The following is a 24842-nucleotide window of genomic DNA, read 5'->3' as shown; positions in this document are numbered from 1 at the left end:
ACCTACAAAGAGGCCCTCTGTCATTGGGCGAAGTCATGAACTTAACTCACTACACAAGTGTGGTTTAGAGATGTTAAAATCTACTTACAAAACATTACAGTATGCAGATGTTTGAAGTTTACCTGTCAGAATCAATTTTGTCCTGTCGCTTCTTTGAGGAGGAGCTCTGCTGTTCTTCTCGCTCATTCAACATGGAGGATTCAGCAGCAACAGCAGGGACAACCAAAGCTCCCGCTACCTGCGACCGCGCCAGTTCTGTCATCTGACAGACAAGGATACAGCATACAGTTCAAATAGTTGATTTTTATTATGCTGTCCTCCTCTGTGCTGTTATGTTTTTACTGAAATTCAACAATCAATCAGCTTTTGTTACAAAAAGAAGCGGGCTGCTTTCCAGGCATAGGAAGGCAGTGATTACTAACCTCCTTGATGTGTCGGGCAGTGTCAGCTGTGTACCGTGCTGCCTCAGCCTGTTGACTCATCATCTTCATAGTTGCCTCCTGGAGACCCTCCAAAGTCTCTTTTTGAGTTCCTGCCAAGCTTTCCTGCAGTTCTATATGAGCCTGGACAAAATCAAGCATGGACATCACACACACAGAAAAATAAAAGTACTCATACCTTAGAATTCAGAAGGTGAGGAAGCAAACATTAAATCTGCCATCTACAAATGCACATACTGTACATGTTGTTGGTGAGAATAAACAAAATGATGAACTGTGTGTATGTGTGTGCAGTTGTACCCTGGCCATTCTCTGCCTGTTTTCCTCCAGCTGTAGCTGTGTCTCCAGGGCTTCCCTTTCAGCCTTGATCTTCAGCTCGTAGAGGTCACGCTCATGGCGTTGCTGCTTGGCCTGCAGGGTCAAAATTCAGAGAGCAGGTCAACACAGGGCATCAATACAGACATTAGTGAGGAAGTAAGACACTGCCATTTATGGAGGCCAAAAAAGCTCCATAAAGTATTTATCATGTAGATGTTATGCAGCATCAATTATTCATTGAAATTCCAGATAAATGCAATTATTGGGAGATACTTAACAACACATAATTCACATTTGCATGGTACATTATGTCAATAACAGATGTTGTACCTCATACCACATTTATCTATAAAAACACATCTTAGAGAATGTGCTGTCTACATGAAATTGTCAAAACAATCTATATACAGTATGTCAAATCAAGAATAGTGTGATTTAAATTCAATTGTTTAAAATAACTTCTGATATGTGTATGTACAAATGTGTAGTCTTCATCTACACATTTTTTTACTCTTCAGCAACAAACCCCGTCTTCACCTTGAGCATCTGGGCTAATGACGCGCTCTCCTGCTGAGCCATGGACACACCCATCAGCCTCTCCATGTCCCCCAGCTGTCGAACAGACTCCTCAATGGACTCCAGGTACTGAAGCTCTGCTGCCATACACTGCTGCAAGACAGCAGGTGAATATTGTAGTTCACCTGTGGGAGGGGAAGAGCAAATGAGAGATATTTATAAACTGGAATGCTAGTGGAGTGTAGGAAACATCATTGAACATGCTATCCAATTTTTTTCTAACTGAGTTCTGCTTCACATAAGATCTGTTGTTTATTATATTAATACAAGTTCTATTTACCTGTGGTCTTGGTCTCTGCTCTACCACTGCAAGCTGTGGTGCCTGCGTTTGGATTATTTGCCCCCAGAGAACCACTTCTCACAGGCTCACTGGGAGAATCTACTCCTGGAGGAGAACCAGAGTCTGGAGAGCCAAAAGGGGAAGCCTGTTTGGGCCTAGCTGATGAAGACTTCTTGCTGTCAAGTGCCAACCTGGAAATTAATTTAGAAAAAGAAAAAAAAAGTTGAGGGCCTTTGCTGCATAGGTATCACTTTTCAAGATATTTTTAAATCATACATTGAGACATTTGACACTGCACATTAGGGGTGTCCAATTTTTTTTTTAATCACAGTCTTGTAATTGTTATGTATATTCAATTTAAAATGGTTAAAATAACCATACCATACTTCACCACAATTTGTTTCTGGGACTCTTCTGAAACATGCTGTGGCACTTCTGGTGGAATCACAAACATTGTCTAGAATTGCAGCAATCGGCTCTGGCAGCCACATAGTGGCCAGAACCCAATGCAAACCCTAAACCCGACTGAGGCAGCATAACCCTGCTGTGAGAGGCCAGCACTATGAATGGCTATATTGTACTGCTCAGGGATGATTACAAGGGTGATGCCTAAAGAGATCAGGATACACTCTGCTTTCCCATTAAGGATAGTAGACAGTGGCACCTTTTTTCTCCAAGGTTGACAGACTAAATTAATATAGCATAATACAGCATTATCATGATCTCCATGCTTAAACAGCAAGCTGTCACACAAACAGACTCAGATGTGACTGCAATCTGCTAAAGCTTACAGAGCTCATTGAGATCTACATGCGCTGTCCATGAAAAACAATTTTTTAGACTGTTTCTGTCCCAGTAATATGCCTTGTAAATGGTACAAAGAAGGACGCAATCCTGTCTGAATGTTTTGCTTTTATTGTAAGACACACAGGCTTCACGGAGTGGCAGGAATCTGCTAACTGGGCTTGAGAGCACCATTCGATGGCTCAAATGTCACTACTGGGCACTGAGATTAAAAGAAAAAGAACTCACTCCTTTCCTTTGGCAGTAGGCCCAAGCTGTGGTGAAGCTGGCTGACCCAACCAACCACCCTGCGGGGCCCCAAAACAAAACAACCAGTGTGTTCTGTCTTGGGCTGCACTGCAGCCTCCTCCTATTGCTGGGCACTACACAGCTGCTTAGACCCTCAGGCCTTCAACAGAACAGGAAGCCACAAGACTGTTTAGACTGGCAACCTCAACTAGGGCTCTCTTAGCATTGTTCAGCAATTAGTCATGCCCAGATAAATTAACCTTTGGGTAATTACAGTATATACCAAGCAGAGGTTTCAGAGTGATTGTAATAGTAACAACTGAGATGACCCAGTGCTGAAAGGATTCCATTCATTTCTGAGTGCATGTAGATAGTTAAATTCCATTTTAGTTTAGTTTGGAAATCCTTAGGGAAGGAAACAGTGTAGCTTTTCAATAAGCTGCAGGACATCAAGAAACACAATCATGCTGTGACCCTAAAGGAGACATCTGTATCCTACTATCAGTGTAACTCAACAGCACAACACATTCCTACAGAGCAGTGTGGCACTGAAGCTGACTAAAACCAGAGAGGAAGGGAAAAACAGAGGCCACTGAATGTATGGGTAATTTAAACTTGTGGGAACCATGCATCCTTCATCCACCACTGCACAGTCTCTTCAATTTGATAACTGAGAGATGTTCTTAACTGAAAAACGCTCATAGCGGAACGTTGCAGGTGGAAAGTTCTGCAACCCTTGACTAAACCACAGGCAACAAACCCCCCCTTTAATGTAGTCTGCTGAAGATCATTACCTTTGGTGAGAAGTTTCCCCTAAAGCGTCATTAGACTGGACACTCTTGGCCTGGCTATGAGCAGAGCTTTTGTCTGAGCCCCTCTTCCTGGAGTTAGAGGATAACGCCTCTGAGGGAGGTGAACAGGAGCTCCTCTGCTCTTCCACCAGAGTGCCATCACTCTGGTCTGATGCTGTGCCTACAGAGGAATGGAGTAGTTATATTGTGCAACAGAGGGATTTGTAACTGCAAAAACAAAGCATCTGACCATAGAGAAACCATTTTCCTTCTTTCCCTTTCTAATAAAAAAAATCTTCAAAATGCAGTCATAACAGGAAATTATGCAAAAGTATTAAATCTCACCTCTTTTTCTTGCAGAGTTCTTGGAGAAGGGTGAGGAGCCAGATGGTGAACCAGAGGAACGATGCGGTGAGTGAACAGATGAGTGAAAGGATGAGTGGTGTGAACTGATGCCTCCGATACTTTTCTCATAAGGAGACCTCCTCATCAGCTCCTCAAAATGACTGTTCACACTAACAGAGAAGAGAGAAAGATGCATCATCAAAGCCCATTTAAATTAAATTCTGAATCTCACTAACACTAAAAATTAATAAGTAGAAAACATTACGTCTACTGAACATGGATAAACAGCAGGGTTAATCTGTCTGAGAGAACAGGGATGCACAAGCTTTCTATTTGTGTAACATGGGTGCCATCCAGTGGTCACTTTAAACACTACTGTGCATTTTATTTCTCTTACCTGTGTGAATTGGAGCCTCTCTTTAACTGGCCACTGGCTCCGCTGCTATGGGATGACACAAAGTCATCTTCATACACTGCTGCGTCCATGGGGCCATTTCCAGAGTGCAAAGAATGGGCAGAGGGAGAGTTCCTCTCACTCGCTATAGGCCAAGGTGGAGACACAACACACAAAGGAGAAATAGTTATGATGTTGCTTTCTGACTGACTGCACTTTCTATGCGTTGGCAGCATTCTGTGTAGCACTTATGTTACATTTCATTTGACATTTACCCATAGATAGTAAGTAGCAACAATGCTCTCACCATCTTTCCACACAACTCACCTCGAACATGGCCATGAAGGTTCTTAGTAAAAATATTGATAACGCTTAGAGGGCTTCCTTTGTTCAGCTCCTCCCAGGCTGCTTTGCTGCCGTCATGCTCTGCAAAGGGTGAGCTGAGGGCCGAACACCTTGCTGCCTCCCTCTGGAACTCTGACAACCGTTGGTTATCCTTTCTTTGACCGGCACAGTAGTCCACTGCCTCCAGGCGGTCTGCTGGTCTTGGCACATGATTGCTGGAGGGGTGAGGAGGGCTTGTCTCATCCTCAGAAAAACTCTCCTCACTCAGAAGAGGACCCTCACTGATGGAACCAGCACTTGAGTCATGGAGATCTGTCCGATTCTTATCCTCTATCAATCCATATCCTTTCCTTTGTGCCACTTGATCCATTCTCTCTACCTTTTCCAAGCCATTGACCAGCTTCCTCCTTTCATGCGTGGAGCTGTTGAGAATGGGCCCTGTTACATCAGCAGGGGTTGTTTGTGGATTGGTGTGCGTAGCCTTTGTTTCTTTCTGTCTCCTGAGGGCATGTAGATTGCCTGCTCCTGGAAGAGCTGTGCCATTGTATGAACTATGACCTGCGCTAGTCAAAATCCTCTGGATCCTCGACGGCACATCATCATTTTCTGTGGCAGCCATTTCTGCCCAGCATCCATCGTCAAGATTAGCTTGAGAGGGACCAGGAGCCAAAATAGTATCCACATCCAGTGAGGTTGCTGTACCATAGTTGATCCCCTCCCCAGCAAGCTTCCGTGCCTCACTCTCTATGCGGTTGGAGAGGGATGCAGCTGTGGCCTTGAGGGCCTCAATGCGGGACATCTTGGACCGCGATCTGTTGGAAGGTGCTGTGGCTGGCCGCAGGGTGTGCTGGACATCACTAGCTGCCACTGCAGTCTCCAGCCTGAGAAGCTGAGAGAGGAGATGCTCACCAAAAGGGGCACTGCTGCTGGGACCAGTCATAGCTGGGCTCAGATGGTCAGGCGGAAGCAAAGGGGCAACTCCAACATCCAGATCATTCCTGCAATAGGGACAATAACAAAAAATAGAAGAGCATGCTTTAAAACAATACTCAAAGTAAATATATGTAAGTGTATTCATAATGCATGCTACTATAGAAAGAAAACAAGGGAATCGTCATTGTGAGTATCCACAAGGTCCACAGATGAGCCATTTACAGCCATTCTGGGCATTCAGAGTACTGTAAAAACATTTCTTTGACATTTCGGTCTACACTCTGCTGCAAAAACAAACACCTATATGTATTGCTGAATGTTTTCTATAAAGCTATAGTTTTTCAATAACTGTTACTTTGGTTATTGGTAGAGAACATAATGAACAGGATAGTCATGTACTGTAACTGGATAGAAAACTAAAAAAAAATAATCAGAATAAAAGTAATCACTCAAAGTAAACAGAAAGATCATTATGATTATCTGTTTCACCAGTAAAATCAATATACACCCGCATCTTTATTTCTAGTCAATTATCTGAGATGTTCTTTCATGCATCTATAATAGGACCATCAGTGACCATAAAAGTTTTATTTAATCTTCTTCAAAAATGCACAACAATAACGCTTCTGGGGCACTTGCAAGGTGTGTTTATGAAAACCAACCATCTGGGCACAAGCAGTTCCTCTGTTTGGAACAGTCAGGTGATTCCCGAGAATTCATCGCCCGAACATTATTTCCAGGAAATACCAGACTATGTGTACTGTACTGAGAGTTGTTGGGGTCAATAAATCTGAGTGTAGTTTTGTTAATGTGTGCGTACCGGGATAATGGAGGAGGTGCCTGATCATTCAAAGACCTATCACTGCTTGAAGGGCTCTGTGGTGCCTCTAGTCTTTTGTTCTCTTTATCCGACTCCCCTGAGGGCTGGTACATCGGTCTCTGTGGCAGAACACGTTAAGACACACATCAAAAAAATCATCATTTCTTTCTTACATATGAGCCAATTTCATTAATTCATTTCACTTAGTTACTCATTCTACCCATTAACGCTCTCATATATAAATAAGGTGGCGCATGTACAATACCATTTGACTAGAAGGAGCAGCAGGTTGCGTCTGTGTGGCCTCCTTGCCCAGCTGGGCCTCCTCAAGCAGAAGTTTATTGTAGGTCTCCTGTAGTCTCTTTTGTACAGGGGCCACAGGTGCCTCACTGGGAAAGGCCACTGTTTTAGCCACTTCTCTTTGCTTCCTGTAGAGCTCCTGCAATCTCTGGTTTCTCCTCTCTGCCTCCTCCCTCAGTGCCCTCTTCTCTTCTGCTTGACGCCTCTTTCTCTCCTCTTGTTGCCTGGAAATGTACTGGCGAACACTATCAGCATCATAGTGTCGCTTTTTGTGCCTTGTGTCAGTTGTGTTGGCAGTCTCTGGTTGGTGTGTAGTAGGACTGGCGCTGCGACAGCCTCTTGAAGAGCTACCTGTTGCCAAAGAAGTTCCCCAAACAGAGACGGGAGTCCTTGTTCGTGACCCCGATCCCCCTCTCCCCCTCCTACCACTGCTTCCACTCCGGGACCTTTGACGGGCCCTCTCCTCCTCAGCTGCTTTGCACTCAAGCTGAAGGTCATCAAGTATCCCCTGGATGTCTGCTGACAACCGGTCCGTGCTTACACCCACTGGGACCTTGTCCCGATCTGCAGATGAAGGGGTAGATGTGGTTGTTGAGTGGCTTTTGGACTGCCCCCGAAATCCACTACGAGGCCTCTCTGTGCTGTTAGGGCGAGACCGTGGTTTTGATTCTGAGCGTGGGTCTGAACTGGAGCGGTGACGGGAAGCTGGTGGACATTTAAAGAGAGGTAAAATGTTACAGTTAGCAACTGGTAATCAATTTATCAATTAAGTGGAAGCGAGACTGATGAAACATTAAACTTTTAGAATTTGCTCTCACAATTCATATTTAATTAGAGGTATGAGTCTGTGACCAGTCTTAAAATTTTTAATTAGTGGCAGGCTACAAAATCCTAAAAAAAAAATGTTTTTTTATAATGAATATCTGTAATAAACAGGTTTGTCACAGCTCAAAAAATACTGGATGCTTTTCCAGCAAGTGACTGCACCAGATTAAAAAAACACTCCAAAGCTGAAGCACAATTACCAGACAGAACACACATACTAAATGAGGATGTGGGACAAGCTTGCCATGGCAACTCTAATCTAGGCCAAATTGGAAATTCCCATCTAGATTTTACAGTCAGTATCTAATCCAGACCAGGACTTTTTTCCTTTTTTTTCCTCAGAGCATGGTTACAGTGAGCCTCACTGCATGATCTCCCTGCTCCACTCTGCCATTCTCCAGGGTACATGCACTGGGGGTAACCTCTGGAAATGAGGCCATGTCTAATTGTGCACCCAACCAGAACAACCAGTCAATCTCTATTCCTCACGGTCAGTGGTAGCTACTACAGATGCAGCCAGCAAAGATGCAGTTAGTGCATGAGAGTATGAGAGAGTGTAAGACAGAGTCTATGGCAGTGTGTGTGAAGCAGCAGCAGCAGCCAAAGAGCCTTTATTTATTGATATTTTTGGCTGGCTCTGTTGTCAGTCTGCCGTCTGTAACTGTGTCCCAGACAGGTAAAATATCTGTCAGAAATATCTATAACATCTTCCATTTGCATGAATAAACTACATCACAGGTAATAACAGCCAGTGAAGACTTGTGTGTTTAATTTTATGGGTGAAAGTTCAATAGCAACATGAGAAAACGGGTAGAAGTAGAGCGAGGACACAAGATGTCTGAAAGAAGGGTCAGGAGGTGGGTAGAAAGTCAAAAGTAAAACCTAATTTACACTTTGGTGATTAAGTCTTGTCCTACATTCCACTGGATGTAAATAATGCAGTGAAATCATTTGGAGTAAAGCTGGCACATTTTGAGTAGATCTTTGAAGTCCAGCAGACTGCAAATCTCACTTTCTGTCCTTCTACCTTCTGACACACTGGTTAATGACAGTATGTGAAGAGGTGCAAGAAAAGCATTGGAGAAATGGTTACAGCAGAGATGACTGAGTTATTGGTAACTAAGTTGGCTGTTCATGAAAATGTATCATGACACATTGATACTACATGGTATATCACAGTGTCATGAAAAGGGCCAACATAGTAATACAAAGCAGGGGTGTCATGGCATGTATAGTCATTCAGCAAGGCTCTAGGTCCCACCTGTTCTGCTCAGGCCATCAGCTAGCTTGGGCCTGTCCTCCACGGGCAGATTGGGAACTGGACCCAGTAATATCTTAACCAGTTTTTGGCCCTCTCGCCATGATGCAGGACTTATCGCTGCAGAGAAACAGAAAATTAACACCTTAGATGATGCCAGTGAAAAGCAATGCAATTCAGTACAGTCCATGTTGATGCAATGTTCCATGACTGCATGTGTTAGCATGTATATGCAGACATACCGCCACCAGAGCAGACTCACTTGAACATAAATATACACACAGCTTATCAAACAAAAGAGAAAGAAAAGAAACTGCTTTAGTGGCACAAATTTCAAACGTCATTTAACCCAAACCTAGTAACATTTAAAAAAAAGGCATGGAGGCATCGACTAGCTCTCTATGTTTACTATGTTACTGTTATGTTACCCTTGCCCCAAGTAACTACCTGGCAGATAATTTTTTTCCCCACACACAGCTTTGTCCCTCTGCTCAGTTTTCTGCCACTAGCCCAGTACAACAAGTGTGAGTAGAGCTTCATTTGTGGTGTTCAGAGCAAAGGGAAATTACATTTCAAAAACAGCCTGTTTACTTGAACTAATCTCTAAATCACTTTCACTATGACTGTATTCTACTAAAGGGCAGTTCCTGGTAGTGAAGCTGTACATCCACTACCCAAGCAGCTGTTTGTACTGAGTGGATGAGCCAACTGAACCTAGCCACAGATTTCAGAGGGCTATTTATAGTGCTGTGCCAGCATGAGGCAGAGACCAGCCAGACTCAAGAGACAACACAAAAAGTTGGAAGAAACACAAGCAGACGTTTTATCGTCAACAGTTTTTGCAATGAGACTTAATCATTCATTGACATGATATATCAAACAACATCATTGTATATGTAATGAATATCTTTCCTTGTGTCCAGGCCCACACTGACACGGAGATGAAGACAGTTAGCTATCGTGTTTAGGTATGTGCATTTGGAATCATCTTTGCCAGTAAGGAGAGTTTTATCAGCTGTCAAGAGTCTGCTATGCCCAGTTTACAGCACAACAGTTTGTGGTTACAGGTCCTTCATGTAGGTGTCTGTATGCTACGTGCTGGTCACAAACTACATGCCACACATATTGAACATTTCTTCAGGGATTAAAGTCTTTACACTGCCTCAAAGGCCTGCAATATCCCAGGTTCATGTATTGGAACATACGCACAGGTCTGATACGGGACAACTGAGGAGATGGGAAGAGCACAACAAACTGTGTAGTCTGAATACTAGTTTCTACAGTTTTTCTGGGGCATTTATGACATGAACTCATTTGGATTCAAATGAGAGAATTCATATTTGGATTATTTTGTTATGATGCATTTAAACAAAAGTTAATAAGACTATTACAATCATTGTGTATACACTTGCCAAAAGACAAAGACATAATAGCAGCCCAGTCGTTATTGAACTGACATTTGCAAGAGCATGTGTAGGATAAAATAAGATGTACACAGAAATAAACCGAGGAATAAAAGGCAGATAAGAAACACAGCTGAATTAAAAGGCACAGACACGAGAGCGCAAAGCCAGCTGAGAAAACCCTTTTAACCACACTGACAGTTCAGCGTTTGAGGTTCTTGGTTTTGGACCATGTGTTATGACCATTGATTAACTCCTGTCAGGATTGTTTCACACGCTTAGCTTTCCTAGTGTCACTAATTAAAAATAGATCAGAGGGTGGGTTGGCCCTCTTACATAAAAGAGGAATTATTATACCTGGTTTTGCATTTAGGTCAGAGGAAGGGGCAGCTCTGTGGACCTTCCTGACTGGCTTGGGAGGCCTCTTCTCTTTGGACCTGTCTGCTCTCTGTTCCCTCTGCTGCTGATGCGTGTATCTGGTGGTCTCTGTGCACAGAAGAAATATCCAGAGAATAAGCCACAACCAAATCCAGTTGGCTTTTTAAGCACTCAGAAGTAGCATGACCTGGATGAATGAGAATCTTCACAGACATAAGCCACCAAGTGACACAGGCTGCCAAAATTTTCTTATTTAAATTAAAAGATCCAAGTTTGCTGAAAAACACAAGCCCTGTGCCCGGGGTGAAAAATCTCTGATGTTAGAAACCAAAGACTATTGGCATGAATCATGTGTGTTTATGTAACATGTGGTATACGTAACTCCACTATGGAAAACAGCAGCTACAGTATTGGTTTGTGCATCTCACAGATCAATACAACTCCAACTGTTTCCTGATACAGAATTTACTTGTGCAGCACATCCAAACCAGGTGCAATCATTCGCTTGCTTATGCAGTTTTTCAGACAGCTCTTGATATTTGATGCCACATGGTCTTAAAACCTGGACCAAAGCCCAGGAACATACAGTACAAGGACCCAAGCCTGTCAGAGATCACTAATCACTACCATTTATCACACAAAACTCTGTTCAGAATCGCAACTCCAAGCCCAGGTCAAAACACGAGTACTTCAAAAATCTGTGAAATCCTGACCGTAGAAGAAAATGTAACAAGTAAGGAATCATACCAATGTTTGTGTCGTATTCTTACCAGCAAACTTTTGTGACAGGTCTCGGTATATTTCTCTGCTGAGGTTATGAAACTCTTCTTCCTTCCAAACTTTCCCATCAGGAGTCCGGATCTTTGTCTCAGTGCTGTTAAAACCTGAGAGGAAAAGGACTGAAGATGTAAGTCGTTTCATCCTCTTTCCTACTATATGGCTAAGATCAAACAATCAACAAAGGCAGAGTTTGGGATACATTTCTACAATGATGGTACCTTTGTATATAGGTGCAGGCGGTGCAGCTGCAACTTTCCGTATTTTGGCTGTGGGCACGTTACTAGTATCAGCATTGTTTCTCCCCATGGCTGCCATAACAGGCTGTTCCAGATAACCCAGCAGCTTCTCTCTCTCTGCAGCCTCTTCCAGATGCTGTCTCTGCCTGCGAATACGTTCTTTGAGCTTCTCCAGCTTATCGTCAGGCTGATGTCGCCTTAGGTTCTCCAACCGCTGGGAAACTGAGCCAGGACTGGTGGAGGGTGTGCTTTCCCCTCGGTGTATGGAGCCTGCGGCTGGAGCTAGACATGGGCCAGACTCTTTGCTATCCATGCCAAGTTGTGCTTTGGGAGTGCTTTCCTCCTCTGGCCCGTCGCTTGCAGGGACTCTTCCACCTGTGAAATGTGACTGGTTTCCAGCAGTCCTCAGGGTGACCAGGGCTGCCTGGTCATTGAGGTAGTGGACCTCAGTGCTCTCCAGAGCTGAGGAGTGTGTGCTGTCCAGGTCCCTGTCTGTCTGTTTGTCCCTGGTGTCTCTCTGGTAGACCAGCTGGCTGAGCAGAGGATCTGAGGGAGGTGGAGAGGATGGGTACAAAGACCCTGGCACTGACTGCAGACTGTAGGCCTCCCGCTGAGCAGAGGGATGTGGTGGAGGGGTGGCCTCTCTGGAGACAAACCAGATTACATGGGATCAGGAAAGAGATTTAAGATGATTCACTCTTAATTTACCACTAACTGAGTGTACAGAAGTGCACATTTATGGGTGGTCAAAGCATATAGAGGGAGTGACACAGTCACTCAAAACATCACTGTAGTTTAACAATGAAACATATTAAAAATGTATGACAAGAATGACAAGAAGGGGTGGAATTCTGAAATTTGCTGCCTTCACAGACATGACTGCAGAAAAAGATACTGGTGGCTCTCTATGTCAAATAACATCAGAAAGTCATCTGAATATAATCTACAATTCTGTGCATTTGCAAGTAATAGCAAAATATATATTAAAAAAAAAAACCCTGAATTTCATTTCCAAGACTTTTCTTGCTTAACAAAAACGTTTTAACTGCTGTCACTAAACTGTTTACTCTCATTCTCCTTTATCTCCGCTTTCAGTCTCTATCAGCTTCATAGGGAAATATCTGGTTCTTCAGCTGCTGAGTGCTCCACTATGTTCACCGACTTGTCGCTCACTCTGTCTGCTGTGCCTGTTAGAGCCTTTTCACTGAAAACATTTGCCTGTTGCAGGCGAAAGCGATACAACGAGAGTGGTGCGAGTGAACCAACAGTAAAGTTACTGGCCTGACAGCTGAACAATGAGCTGAAACTCAGCTCAGATGCAGATGCAAGTTACAATATTTTAAGTTCTTCACACTCTCATTTCATACATTGTTAATATATAAAATATCTCCAATAAACTCTTTAGTTGAAATTCAAATATGTATATTGTTAGCAAAAAACATACAACACATGGTATGCAACAAATACCATTTACTGTAAATGTGCAACATATTCACGTTTGAAAATTTGTAGTTCTGTTTCACTGAGTGACAATACTACAAACAAAACTTCAGGTTTTTTCAATATCACTGCAAACAATGGAGCCTTAAGCTACTTAAGTATCTGTGAGCTACTCCGCTGCCAGCTATTCAGAGGAGATGTCAAGAACATCCGGGCTCTGAATGGGGGTCTTGAGGAGTAAAGAGCGTTGGGGGCTGACTGCTATGTAGGTGAAAGAGCTCTCCTGATGTATCAAGTTAAAACATTGAGGTGACACAATTATTACAATTAAACTACCACAGCCCAGGTGGGGAATAAACACATCTCATTCTGTTGTAACTCCTCAGAACACACACACTATACAACTTGACTAGTTACTATCGTTTTCATATAATCAAAAATATTAATATTAATTCAATTATTTTGGTATATATGTTAAGTAAAATTCAACTTAGGCACTGTGAAAAATATTTATAATGCTAGCGAACGTGCCGATTTTTATAAATCTATTCCTAAATCCATTCCTGAGTATGAACTAAAATACCCTCCTATCCAAATATAGTAAGAGGTGGCTAAGAACATTTCATGAATGTGTTTAAGTGCAGTATTTGTACCTGTAGGAGGCCAGTGGTTCCCTGAACTCCACACTATTGTTCCTGCGGACATTGCTGTCCTGGGTGGTATTTCTCAGAGGGCTGCGTGAGCTGCTCTTTTCTGGACTCCGCTGACTATGTCCCCTGCGCTTCGAAGACCCTCCACTGCCATCAGCTTGTTGTCCATCTGTGATAGACAGCAAAGTTAAAATAGTTACAGTTTAAGTGTATAATTTAAGTAATGACAATGATTATTGCAAAATGTAGCTTTGTAACTCACCCCTGCAACGGACCGTCCTGGAGGATTTCTTCTTGGGTGGGTCCATGACAGATTCCAGGAGAACCCCGGTCCCTGGAGCTGCCTCTAGACGATTTTCTATATGCCGCAACTACAGAGGGCGAATATACATTGTCAGACTTCTGACTTATGTGAAGATGAAAGGAAGTCATCATCCATCTTCACTGGATATTTCAGACTGTATTTCACTACTTTTACAAATGGTAATTTGATCTCAAAACTACTCCAGGCATACTTACAGCAGCTTTGGTTTGAGCAAAACTCTTCCATGCATTTGTCAACTCTGACAAAGAGAGCAAAATTGATTAAAGCCGGTGATACAGATTCTCTTGCTATGTAAACAAGCCATATGACATATTTAGATTATGAATTTCAGAATTCAAATATACTGATATTGAGAACACTATACCAACTTTGAAATAAGCACAATTACAACTGAACTGCATTTTTGTTTGTTTTGAAAAACACACCTGTTCCAGTATTGTGATCTGTGAGCTGCTGAGCAGTGGGAGACACCTCAGTCCTCCTGCTGCTCCTCATCTCTCCCATTCGCCTGCAGCCAAGATTAGACATGAGCAAATAATAAAAACCAATACTGAGCAGAGGTAAAACTGATATAAATGAGATCAACACAAAACATCATTGAAAACATATGCTCTTGTACTCTTATACCATATACACAATCTGAGCAACATCTCAGCAAACTGGCAGTAAAAACCAAAAACATTAACTGAAACCAAAACAAAGAATGACATCCAGAAACAGAATGATCAAACACTGTCAAACAAGAAAATGACTCCAACAGAAACAAGGCTTAGAGATACAAGCCTTTACAAGGAACTGCAATACATGCGCAACATGATAACAACTGTGTATAGCCAAATTAATTCTTTGCATAGCATATGTAAGTATTACGTCAGCTTGTCAACAGCAGACTAATGTCACCCTGCCTTTTAAAACAGGTTCTACAACAACACATTCCTCAAAAGATTTCCATGAGGGAAGTAAAGCAGAACTTGTCACATGTCAGCTCTGTAATGTTTACTTTAAACACCTGTAATGCTAGAGCACAGATGTCTGGTCCTACTTGGGTATACTCTGATTAAGGCAACAGCAAAATTATGTTAAAGAGTTTTCTTCTCAATTTCTGAATAAGGAACCATCTTCCTGAGACAATAGTGGTCACTTAAATGTATAAATTTATTGTGCCATGGATCTAAAAGCAAATCCAACACAGTTAGTTAACACATGTTTTGTACTGATATTTAACACTCCCCGAATCATAAGACTTCCTTCATAAGTCATGCATTTTACTCATAACGATCACGTGACACAACCCTGAGGCCACCACGGCAGACTCACTGAATAAAAAGGAAAAAAAGAACATTAATCTCCGCTTGTAAGTCATCAGAATTTCTTAGTAAAAGCACTTCCCATTATTAGATAGCCATACAGTCAAGACCGTGACTTTAAACTCAAATTAACATAGCAGACAGTGTGAATTACATTATGTTTATCAGACCAGACAGTAGTCTGTGTCTTTCCTGATATCTGCAGTCCAGATGGGACTGAATCCAAAACTTGCGGTAAGAGGGCCAAGGGCTTATAAAATGCTATACTGTTAACTATATGTAATGTTAGAATATTCAAACAAGGAACGAAGGTTTTCAGGTTGTTATTTTGACTATCGAAATAAGCTGACGTTAGCTACTTCTGGCAAAGTTGTGACATGAGCTGAAAAGTGCACACGCCAGCATTACATAAAACAGTTCCCTGTTCGAAGCTAAATTAGCGTCAGTAATTAACGTTTGTAGACAAACTTACTACTGATTTCAAGCTGATTCATTCAAGCTGACAACCAAAGAGTATACAAACGGCAGGCTCGATCCAAGATTATAATACTGTATACCCGTCCTGCATCGCAGCCAGTGTGAACACACACAGTCCATGCATTTAGAGCTTATAAAGTTCGTTAACGAAAGCAAATTAAAAAACCACACTCGTCGGATGGAAGGTGTGTCCATCAGTGACCTATCAGGACAAGTAAAGACAGTGTCGGGCCAGCTATAAGTGACAAACACATAATTTCCACAATCGAGTGCGGGTGATTTCCATGAAAGCAAATAAAACCAGTGGAAATCCAAGATGGCGCATAACTTCTTCTTCGCTTACGACTGCAGCGTTGCTCGGCAGTAGTCGCTCGGTGCTGCCACTGATGGCTGGACGCTTACTTCGCAAAAACACTCATCTATGTACATAAAGACTGTTGCGATATAGCTTCCGACCACTACTGTCACAATTGTGCTAAAGGTTGCCTACCAACACTCCAGCCACTAGGTGAGGAAGAATGAATGTGCCATCTTTGACTCTACATGGGTTGTATTGACTTGAACTTTAATCACCCTCACTCCACCGTAATAAGTCGTGATTGTATTATTTTACATCCACCTGGTATCGCCTTTTAGTCCCCGGATAGGTCGCTGGGAGTTTAAACTTCAAGCCAGTGACTTAATATTTGTAAGATTATTTTGTACTACATCGAGAGCGTGAAATAGGTGGCTTCACACTGATAGTACATGGGAACTTGTACAAGGGCTATCCAAAAGCAAGTTGCCGTTGTTGCTAATGACAGTGCTTTTATTAGTGAATATGATAAACCATAAAAATACAAAATGAAACCACAACTAATAGCCATATGACTCCACACGTTACAGTCGAGAGAAGACCTGTCAAGAATACGACTGAAACACCCTGTCCAGGAATTACTCGTCCTTGCGACCGGACAAAACAAGCCATCGCTTATCTACTTTCGGGTGTGAACTAACTATCAGGGTAGTACTGTTTCATAAAACCTAACTATTAATAAAATGCCATCCACTCGTAAAGAACCGTGATTGGTTTTCTAGCACAATCATTGTAAATCTAAATATTATGTCTACAACTCACTCTAACACTTTACTTCAAGATGACTTATTTCGAAATGTCTGTGGTCCAGGGAATAGTCGGAGCCGCCAACTCGAGAGAGTTAATGTTACCGCTAGCTAACAGGAAAGTCATGAATTAATTTAGATAAACACCTCTTTGGAGAGACAGAAAATATACCTTTAGGGAAACGGTCCGATGTGTCTAGATGGCCATATTCATGCTGACTTCCTCGTGTTAAGATAATCCAAACTTCTCCGGACTTCTTCAGTTTCGTTCAGCTGTCTGTTTGCTAACGTCAGCCAGCTAACGTTAGCAAACCAATGTTAGCTAACAGTTGTGCCAACTAAGCTAGCAACTTTTTCTAGCGGCATGAACCCATTATTGTTGTCTCAGCGTTTGTCCATGCAACCGAATATCCTGGTCAGCGGTGAGATTCCGAAAAAGAAATGTCGCTACCCCGCTTCTGAGGTTGCCTTTCCCGGGTTACTATGTTGATGTTTCTCAACACTGAAACTGAGGTATCCAAGACGGGTAGGTAACTGGGACTGAAATATCGCGAGCGTTAGATCACGTCAACCGCTGACACCACTATCCCCCTTCCTCGCGCGCGCGCGCACAACCACATCAATTATACTGGCATATTTGCCTTATGACTGCACTGTATTTCCATGAGGTAGATACAAAGGAAGGCTCAAACAGTCAAATAATTTGTCAAATAATTAGGGAAATTACTCAATGAATTAAAGCATCAGTAAAAAGAAAATAAAACTATGTAAAATAAAACCATATATTTGTGTAGAATTATGATAGAATAAAGATACATTCAATACGTACAACATAACTGTAATGTGCTACATACATTTGACAGTTATTTGAAACATTGCTGAGTTTATTTTTTCGTTAAAGCAGGGCGAACTGAAAAATCACTGTTAGTCAGAGCCATAGACTAAATACTTCATAGGGCAGAGACGGCTTTATCACTACGATTTATTTGCATTTACTGCCACCCAGCGGCCTGAAAGTGTATCACACACAGAGACACACATGGACACATAGGCTATAAATTAACTGAACGCTCCACTCACTCAACAAAACAAAACTTCATTCACTAACGTCAAGTCCAGTTCATCTGGATCATTTTCCATCTCAAGATATTGCTCCATTTTTTATTAGACTGATTTTTAGTGTGTATAGAGATAGGATTATCATTTTTTTTCCCTATGGCGACAAATGGACCGCACATTTTGAAAATGAGCGAACTACTTTGATGGCAGGATGTGTGCTCACCGTTAACAGCTGCGTGTGTCATAAACATATAAACTGCGGTGCAACCTGGAGCCAGAGAGCCAGGTTTCCAGGTTATGACTGCATGTTTGACCACGCAGACGACAACAAGTAGGTTACCTGTACTGCGCTTTTACGGGCTCTCTATTAGCTTCACATTCACGTGGAGCTAAACACATGCCACGAAATTTGATAAAGATTTCTAATCGGCCATATAATAGCGGATTTAATTGTTTTTCTGGGTCCTGTCAATAAAAGGTGCTTTAACTGGCAACTGCTCCATTTCCCCTGATTCCCCCCGGCTAATAACCTGACAGGGCTCTCTCTCTCTCTCTCTCTCTCTCTCTCTCTCTCTCTCTCTCTCTCTCTCTCTCTCTCTCTCTCTCTCTCTCTCTCTCTCCGTACTGGCAGCAGGGGGATAGTACGGCGTACGTGGTCGTATCTGCTACCACATTTTCATTTTCTGAGGAAAGGTGACGAAATGGAAAGGGCTTCTCTCTTTTTAGGTAAGACATGCTGCCTGATTCCTATTTTCTAACAGGTGTTTGGTTAAAAACACGCGACTGCGTTGAGCTCATCGCCTACCCGACAAGTAAAGCTTTTTTGGCAGGTGTTATGCTTGGTGCCACCCAGGGGAGCAGGGTACAGGGATCCATACTGAGAAGTCTTCTTTCAGTCTTCTGTCATAATGCCTATCTATGAAATAAGTGCAGGGTTGTAAAGCTTTTATGTGACTTGTGACATAACAGCCTGCAGTTTTGCTGGTATAAAAACATGTTTTTTGATACTGTAATTCAACAGCAGGTACATTTTTTTCAATCAGGTGTTTTTCTGTATTACTTTTTGCCTTTAAGATATGACTGTGGAGGGCAGATGTTTGGTCCTGGCAGCAGCTGCACTCACCTTGGCTTATTGTACACTTAATTAGTCTACAAAATATGACAAAATTAGCAATGTGCTGAGACTAGGAGAGAGCACAAAGCTCTACCACTTTGGCTTCTACCAGTGAAAGGAGATTGAGTCTTTGGACTCATGCTGATACAAGAAGACAGAGCAGGTGTCAGTGTCGAGGGCCACTTGGAGGCAGACTTGAATTAGGTTATGTTAATTACCAAGTGGACCTAGAGCAGATAATGACAAAATTTCAGGTGCAGGAAAAGAAATCTCCTCAGTTCAATCTCAGAGGCAGCGATCATTACCTCAAGGAGGGAGGAATTAATTAAAGATGAAAAAAATCGAGACTACATTTACTGCACTGAATTGAAAGGAAGTGTGTGTCTGACAAGGAGCTGATGGAGGTCTGAGATAATGAAATGCCACGATTTGATTGTATCGTCCATCCGTCATCTTGGCTGTTTGCCCTTACATCTCTAAGACCTAGGGCTCTATCAAATGTTGTGTGTTGTTTTATTATCTTCTTGAAAAGTGACCCATCGTTGTGATGTACTGTACTCAGAAAAACAAATCCATCAGAAGCAGCACGACAGCCTGTTTTCTCAAGTCATGGGAGTTTGACAATAAAGGAAGAGGCAGCTGGAATTATCAGTGTTTGTGTTTTGGGTGACAGGCTGCTGGAGGCAAACCGTCTGCGTTCCCGGTTGACTTCGTCACTTCACATCTCTATCTCCTGGAGTTGAGCCTTAAAAGCACAGACATGCAATCTCCCACAATACCCAGTTACCGTTTAGTGGCTCAGTAGGCAGCTGATCAGTTTTGTGCTACAGCTGATTGAGTGGTCTTCTTTTGAATGGGGGAAAATTGACTATTACTTGGATCAATCCTGCTTCTCTGGAGTGTCTTTTTAATTATTTCATCACATTAACATTTGTCACTCACCACCCCCCTAGTCTACTTTGGCTATATTTTCCTGTTATTGTCTTTTGTTAATCTTTTCTTGTCAAGTGGTCTGATTGTTCGGATTGAATAACACCACTCTCCTTGGAAGGAGTGCAAATTGGTTTTCTTGGTGTATAAATTAGTGCCTCTATTCTATAAATCTGAACCTGGCTGTACCTCTTGAACTAAAACAAGCTGCATGTTCCTTTGACTGCCTACAATACACATTTAAAATACTGAATAATTGTGATTCATCACAGGCAAGGGCGATTAATCATATCTTTTATGGCGTCAAGATGCACACTAAATGCATGTTTAGCTGATACATTCTGTCAGTCATTCTGCGAAACACTTGGCAAATAAATAAGCACGTAATGAATGTCCACAATCCCATGCATTGAAAACAAAAGGCAGTCAATGAGAGGCAAAAGCAGAACTGCTGGAAATGAGATGCTAACTCATTTTGTCAACCTGTGAAATTCAGTTCTGCCTACAGTCTGTCAGAGGTCTAAAGACTTGTAGACTACTTAGTTTGTTCAGATGTCGATACGTGTTTGTTTTCATTAAAAATCCTTTAGGAGTACCACGGGTATCTTAACGAAGGCATGTAGTTTTGTTGCTAATTGGTGTGACCACATCTGGGACAGACGGTATTCTCAAATGACTTTGCTTCACATGCTGGGTGCCGCTCCCTCCCCCCAAGTGCTACTGTTTGAGAAAACAAACCGTTTGGCAGGAAATGATTTCATGACAGTGATTTAATTTCATGTGCAATAATGTAGTGACTTTACATTGAGCCTGACATTTGATCTGAGTAATGAATGCAACAGATACTTAAGTGTAGCTCTGTGTGTGTGTGTGTGTGTGTGTGTGTGTGTGTGTGTGTGTGTGTGTGTGTGTGTGTGTGTGTGTGTGTGTGTGTGTGTGTGTACTAACATGTTTTATCTCAGAGCAGGTACAATCAGTGTTCATTCATTTATGTACTTTGTATGAACTGGGTCTGTGTTTGAAGTATGGGGTTGTTTCACCACAGATTTAAATTTGGCAAAGAATTAAAAAGTCAGTGGGCTTTTTGCTTTGTGTTCCTTGTGGAAATATTAGTGCACAGCTTAAATTTTTGTGTGCAAGACATTCTTCCTAATATCATACGTATAAGGGTGGAATGCTGTAATGTAATTGTGCAGACATTATGCGCTAAATGCCTTTTCTACGATTTTATGCTCCGACATTCCTTTCCACAGAATTCAATTACTTCTGCGGTCAAATTCCATTAAATTTAATCAGTTGATATTTATATCAATGTGTTATTCAATTAACTCTGAGTAAGACAGTAAGACTGTCCGACTTGAAAAGCAGGATTGCAACAAAAATCATCCAAATGAGCAGTGAAGCATGTTTTTACATATAGCAGCTGCTGAGCTGGACATCAGAACCTGCCTGTGATGCAAAGATTCACATTTTAGAAGCATCTTAACAACACTATGCTTCATTTTCTACAATAACAAACTACTACTCCTCCTCTCTGATGTTATAGGCAGCTGCCATCTAAGGCCCTGTATCATTGTATAGCTGTCAAAGTATACCACTGGGTTTTCTCATAGTGGTCCCACTGACAAAGATGATGATATACTTTGATGGACTATTTCAAGAATGTTTTCACACACACTGGGTTTGAGTCAAAAACCTTTCTTGACTTCCTTGTTCACCAAACATCATTGAAACTTTATGAGGCGTTCACATATGGGACATCAGAGTGTGCAGTACCTTTTCACCTCCCTGTTCCCCCAGAGCACTGCAGAATTTCTTGTTTGAAAAATTGTCCACTATTTCAGCACAGAATTCAAGACCTGAAAAACAAACAAAAGTGAGTGATTAATGCTTTTTAATGGCGGAGTTTTTACCCTGCTCTGTACTGGGTACTAGATATTTCCACTAATGTTATTTTGTTGTCTTACTACACTTTCTCACGTATGTTTAGGTAGTAGATTATGTCTAAAATGATCATTACAGCACTGGGCTGGGGAAATGCATCATATACCACCATATGAAGGTTCCTTATCTTTAAGCCCTTCACCATGAGGCCACTTTACCTCCAGTGTGGCTTGCCTGTTAGTAGTGTTGATCATTACTGATCTGATGTGTCAGTGGTGTTAAGTAATGGTCTTTCTTGGAAGGTCATCACAGCAGTAGGATCCCTTTGAGAATGTCATGATATACCTGTCTGCAGTTTAGAACAAAATGTCTGCTAGATGCCTAAAGCAAGGATTGAAGAAAGCCGATGCGAAGCAGAAAACATGACAAACTGGCAAACTTTTCAAATTCCCACTGAGATTGCAGGTGTGTAGTGCAAAGCAAAATGTAAGAGACAACACTGTAAACTAATCCACAAGGTCAGTTCCCCTTTATGTTCTCTGTCACGTCTGTTACTCAGGCTTGATTGAACTAATCTATTCAAACTGAGGCCATTCGGTCTTTATGGCACAACACTTACATAATAATAATATGAAACTTTAATAAACCCTGCAGGGAAATTGGGTTGTCGCTGTCACAGAATAACATATCACAATGGAAGAATAGAGCAAAGAATTGTGGAATGAAAATTAGACTGAAACAAATGGATGCATGTCATGAATGGCAAGTACAGCACCATGCTGCACAATGGGAGTATCAAGCAGATATATGAGTGGAAACTATGGAAAAAGTATATAGCATATATGTGCAAATAAACTCAATGGGATTGTGAAAAAATGAATATAAAGACTGTGAAATGGAAAATATGAAATATGAAAACGTGCACAGAAAAACTCAAAAAATGAGAGGAAGGAAGGAACACAAAAGGAATTCATAGCACACATACGGGATGAACAAGATTTGTGTAGCGTTAACACGTCTGCAGAAGGCATTACATCAGAATGTGTAGGTTGTCTGTGTCATACATTCAATTCTTTCCACATACAGAGGAAAGGAATTATAATAACACAGAGGCAACAGTGTAAGAAGACGGACATTGCTGTGGGTGGAAAAGAGCCTGCCATGCTGGCAAGGTGCAGAGGAAAAGTTCTGCTGGTTTGATTTATTATCCTTATGTCCGTCAACGATTATTATTGTATTTTGAGGAGGGGATGCCCTCTTGCAAATACTAAACGGAAAAAAACAAAACAAATAAACATGTGTGCATCAGTTTTGGATGAGAAGTTGGACTAGCTAAATGTGACTACGCTTGATAGAGAGGATGGTTCCAATAAGCAGAGGGGTTCATTTTGGGGTTGTTTTGCTATTTGCTTGTTTCATTGACATTTATTGCCACACTAGTGGGACAGCTCTAGAGATGGTAATGTTGGGCTGTCGGTCTGCCCCCACTCGGGTCCAGACTGAAATATATTAACATTTATTGTACAGATAGGCCTCCCTTCTAAATGATGTATGACTTTAGTGATCCCCTCACTTTACCTCTAGCATCACCAAGAGTTTTACAGCTGTGGCTTTGAGTTAAATGCCTCAACAAGCATGAGATGGATTACCATTAAATTTGGTAAGGACATTCATGACAGTCTCAAAATAAACTGTAATAACTTTGGTGATTCATTAAAAGAGTACCTTTTTTCATTTTTTTTCCTCTAGTGCCATCATCAGGTCAAAGTTTTAATTTCTCCTTTGGTGTATGATGATGACTGTGGTAAACCAGCTAAGCATCAGCGTGTTAGCATTGTTACTGTAAGCAGTATTTAACTCATTAGCACCACTGTGCTACATGTGCTCTTTCACCCTACATATGTTTTAGTTTTGTTAGTGTGGTGTGCAGAAACATCTGGTTTGTCTTTTGTTTTCTGAACCTTGATGATACATCTAGAAATGTTTAATGTACATTTGCCCATAGCAATCCATATATTTGCATATTTGTTGCTCCCATTTGGTCACTGTAACGCACCACAGTGTATAATAGGGAGTTGTAAAATTAATATGTGGATGTTGGCACTGCTTAATGCACTCAGTATAATACAGAACAGTAATATGCAGCGGCTGCATTTTGAGAGAGCCACTGCTCATAGTTAGACGGTAGCAGAGTGAGAGACAGTTAGACTTCTCATTCTTCTCATATACGTTCTTCTTACGCATTCATTTGCAGCATGTCTTAAATCCACTATGGTATTTATAAGAGTCATTGTTCCTGACTTGTGGATGAGCTGTCTATTCAGTTCAGTTTAATTGGTATTTGTTCTTCTGTTCGTACAAAGCAAACAAAGCTGTAAAATAAACCACAGCATACCGTGTGACCAGAAATGACTGAATACTCTTATGTTGACTCACTTGAGTCGTATGTGTGTACTGAACATTGTTCTTTGTCCTGTGTTAACCCCTAAGAGTCTCTGTCTTCCATTTCATTAAATTACATTTAAAAAAACTTGAGTAATAGGAAATGTTGTTGGCATCTAGAAAAAAGGACAGCAATTTGTCCCGTTAACTACAATCAGTCAGGACAGGTATTTGTGATTGCAGGTGAGTGAAATGAACAGATTTCTGACACAAAATGTATTTGCTTGATTCCCCTTTTGGGCTGTTTAAGCTGTCCTCAAGAGTTCTTTACATTGTATTTGAATCTCCTGCACCTTGCTGCAAACATGGTTATTTGCAGCTGGCTCAAATTTTCCGCCCGATTTCCTTTCAAACACCTCGCCCATTAGGGTAGGTTCAGGTGACATGACACTTCCTGATGCATGTTTGGCCATTCAGCAGGTTGACATGCAGGTTGAGGGGAGGATGTGGTGAAACACGATGTGTAATCAGCCAGTTGTGTGGGCTGTTGGGAGCAGCAGGTGTGAGAAGGTTCCTCGCCTGCCTCAGCCTCACCTTCATTCCTCATTAGTGACCTTGCAGACACCTGGCTGTCCAACAGAGAACGTAAAAAGAACTTGGCCGTTCTAATATTGTGATTCCCATTTTGTCAAAGGCTTACATTCTTTTGCCAGCTTTTT

The 24842-nt window shown here is 41.7% G+C and overlaps 2 protein-coding genes across 4 annotated transcripts in view; one reads left to right on the top strand and one right to left on the bottom strand.

The window, feature by feature from the left end:
• Window positions 1-17222, bottom strand: part of cep350 (centrosomal protein 350) — a 31667-nt gene extending 14445 nt beyond the window's left edge. For 2 of the 3 annotated variants that reach the window (XM_070960230.1, XM_070960232.1), the window contains exons 1-20: window positions 16927-17222; window positions 14295-14377; window positions 14064-14107; window positions 13807-13915; window positions 13548-13713; window positions 11437-12098; window positions 11209-11322; window positions 10418-10546; window positions 8661-8777; window positions 6540-7279; window positions 6275-6393; window positions 4504-5519; window positions 4180-4321; window positions 3783-3952; window positions 3441-3618; window positions 1615-1805; window positions 1296-1459; window positions 741-851; window positions 423-563; window positions 123-262 (exon numbers count right to left, since the gene is read on the bottom strand). In XM_070960230.1, the coding sequence (XP_070816331.1) occupies window positions 123-262; window positions 423-563; window positions 741-851; window positions 1296-1459; window positions 1615-1805; window positions 3441-3618; window positions 3783-3952; window positions 4180-4321; window positions 4504-5519; window positions 6275-6393; window positions 6540-7279; window positions 8661-8777; window positions 10418-10546; window positions 11209-11322; window positions 11437-12098; window positions 13548-13713; window positions 13807-13915; window positions 14064-14107; window positions 14295-14373 (4532 nt within the window). In that variant the 5' untranslated portion in view covers window positions 14374-14377; window positions 16927-17222. Of the gene's footprint in view, window positions 1-122; window positions 263-422; window positions 564-740; window positions 852-1295; window positions 1460-1614; window positions 1806-3440; window positions 3619-3782; window positions 3953-4179; window positions 4322-4503; window positions 5520-6274; window positions 6394-6539; window positions 7280-8660; window positions 8778-10417; window positions 10547-11208; window positions 11323-11436; window positions 12099-13547; window positions 13714-13806; window positions 13916-14063; window positions 14108-14294; window positions 14378-15824; window positions 15841-16926 lie in introns of those variants that run through there. The other variant, XM_070960231.1, reaches the window with a different exon arrangement.
• A 1297-nt stretch (window positions 17223-18519) lies between these two features.
• The window catches only part of LOC139330226 (uncharacterized), a 37957-nt gene continuing 31634 nt past the window's right edge, over window positions 18520-24842 (top strand). The window contains exon 1 of the mRNA XM_070961011.1: window positions 18520-18539. The gene's annotated coding sequence lies outside the window, so the exon portion shown is untranslated. The remainder of the gene's footprint in view (window positions 18540-24842) is intronic.

The sequence above is a fragment of the Chaetodon trifascialis genome, chromosome 4 (assembly GCF_039877785.1).
Source record: "Chaetodon trifascialis isolate fChaTrf1 chromosome 4, fChaTrf1.hap1, whole genome shotgun sequence".
Taxonomy (NCBI): Eukaryota; Metazoa; Chordata; class Actinopteri; order Chaetodontiformes; family Chaetodontidae; genus Chaetodon; species Chaetodon trifascialis.
This window is presented reverse-complemented; position numbering and strand designations above follow the sequence as displayed.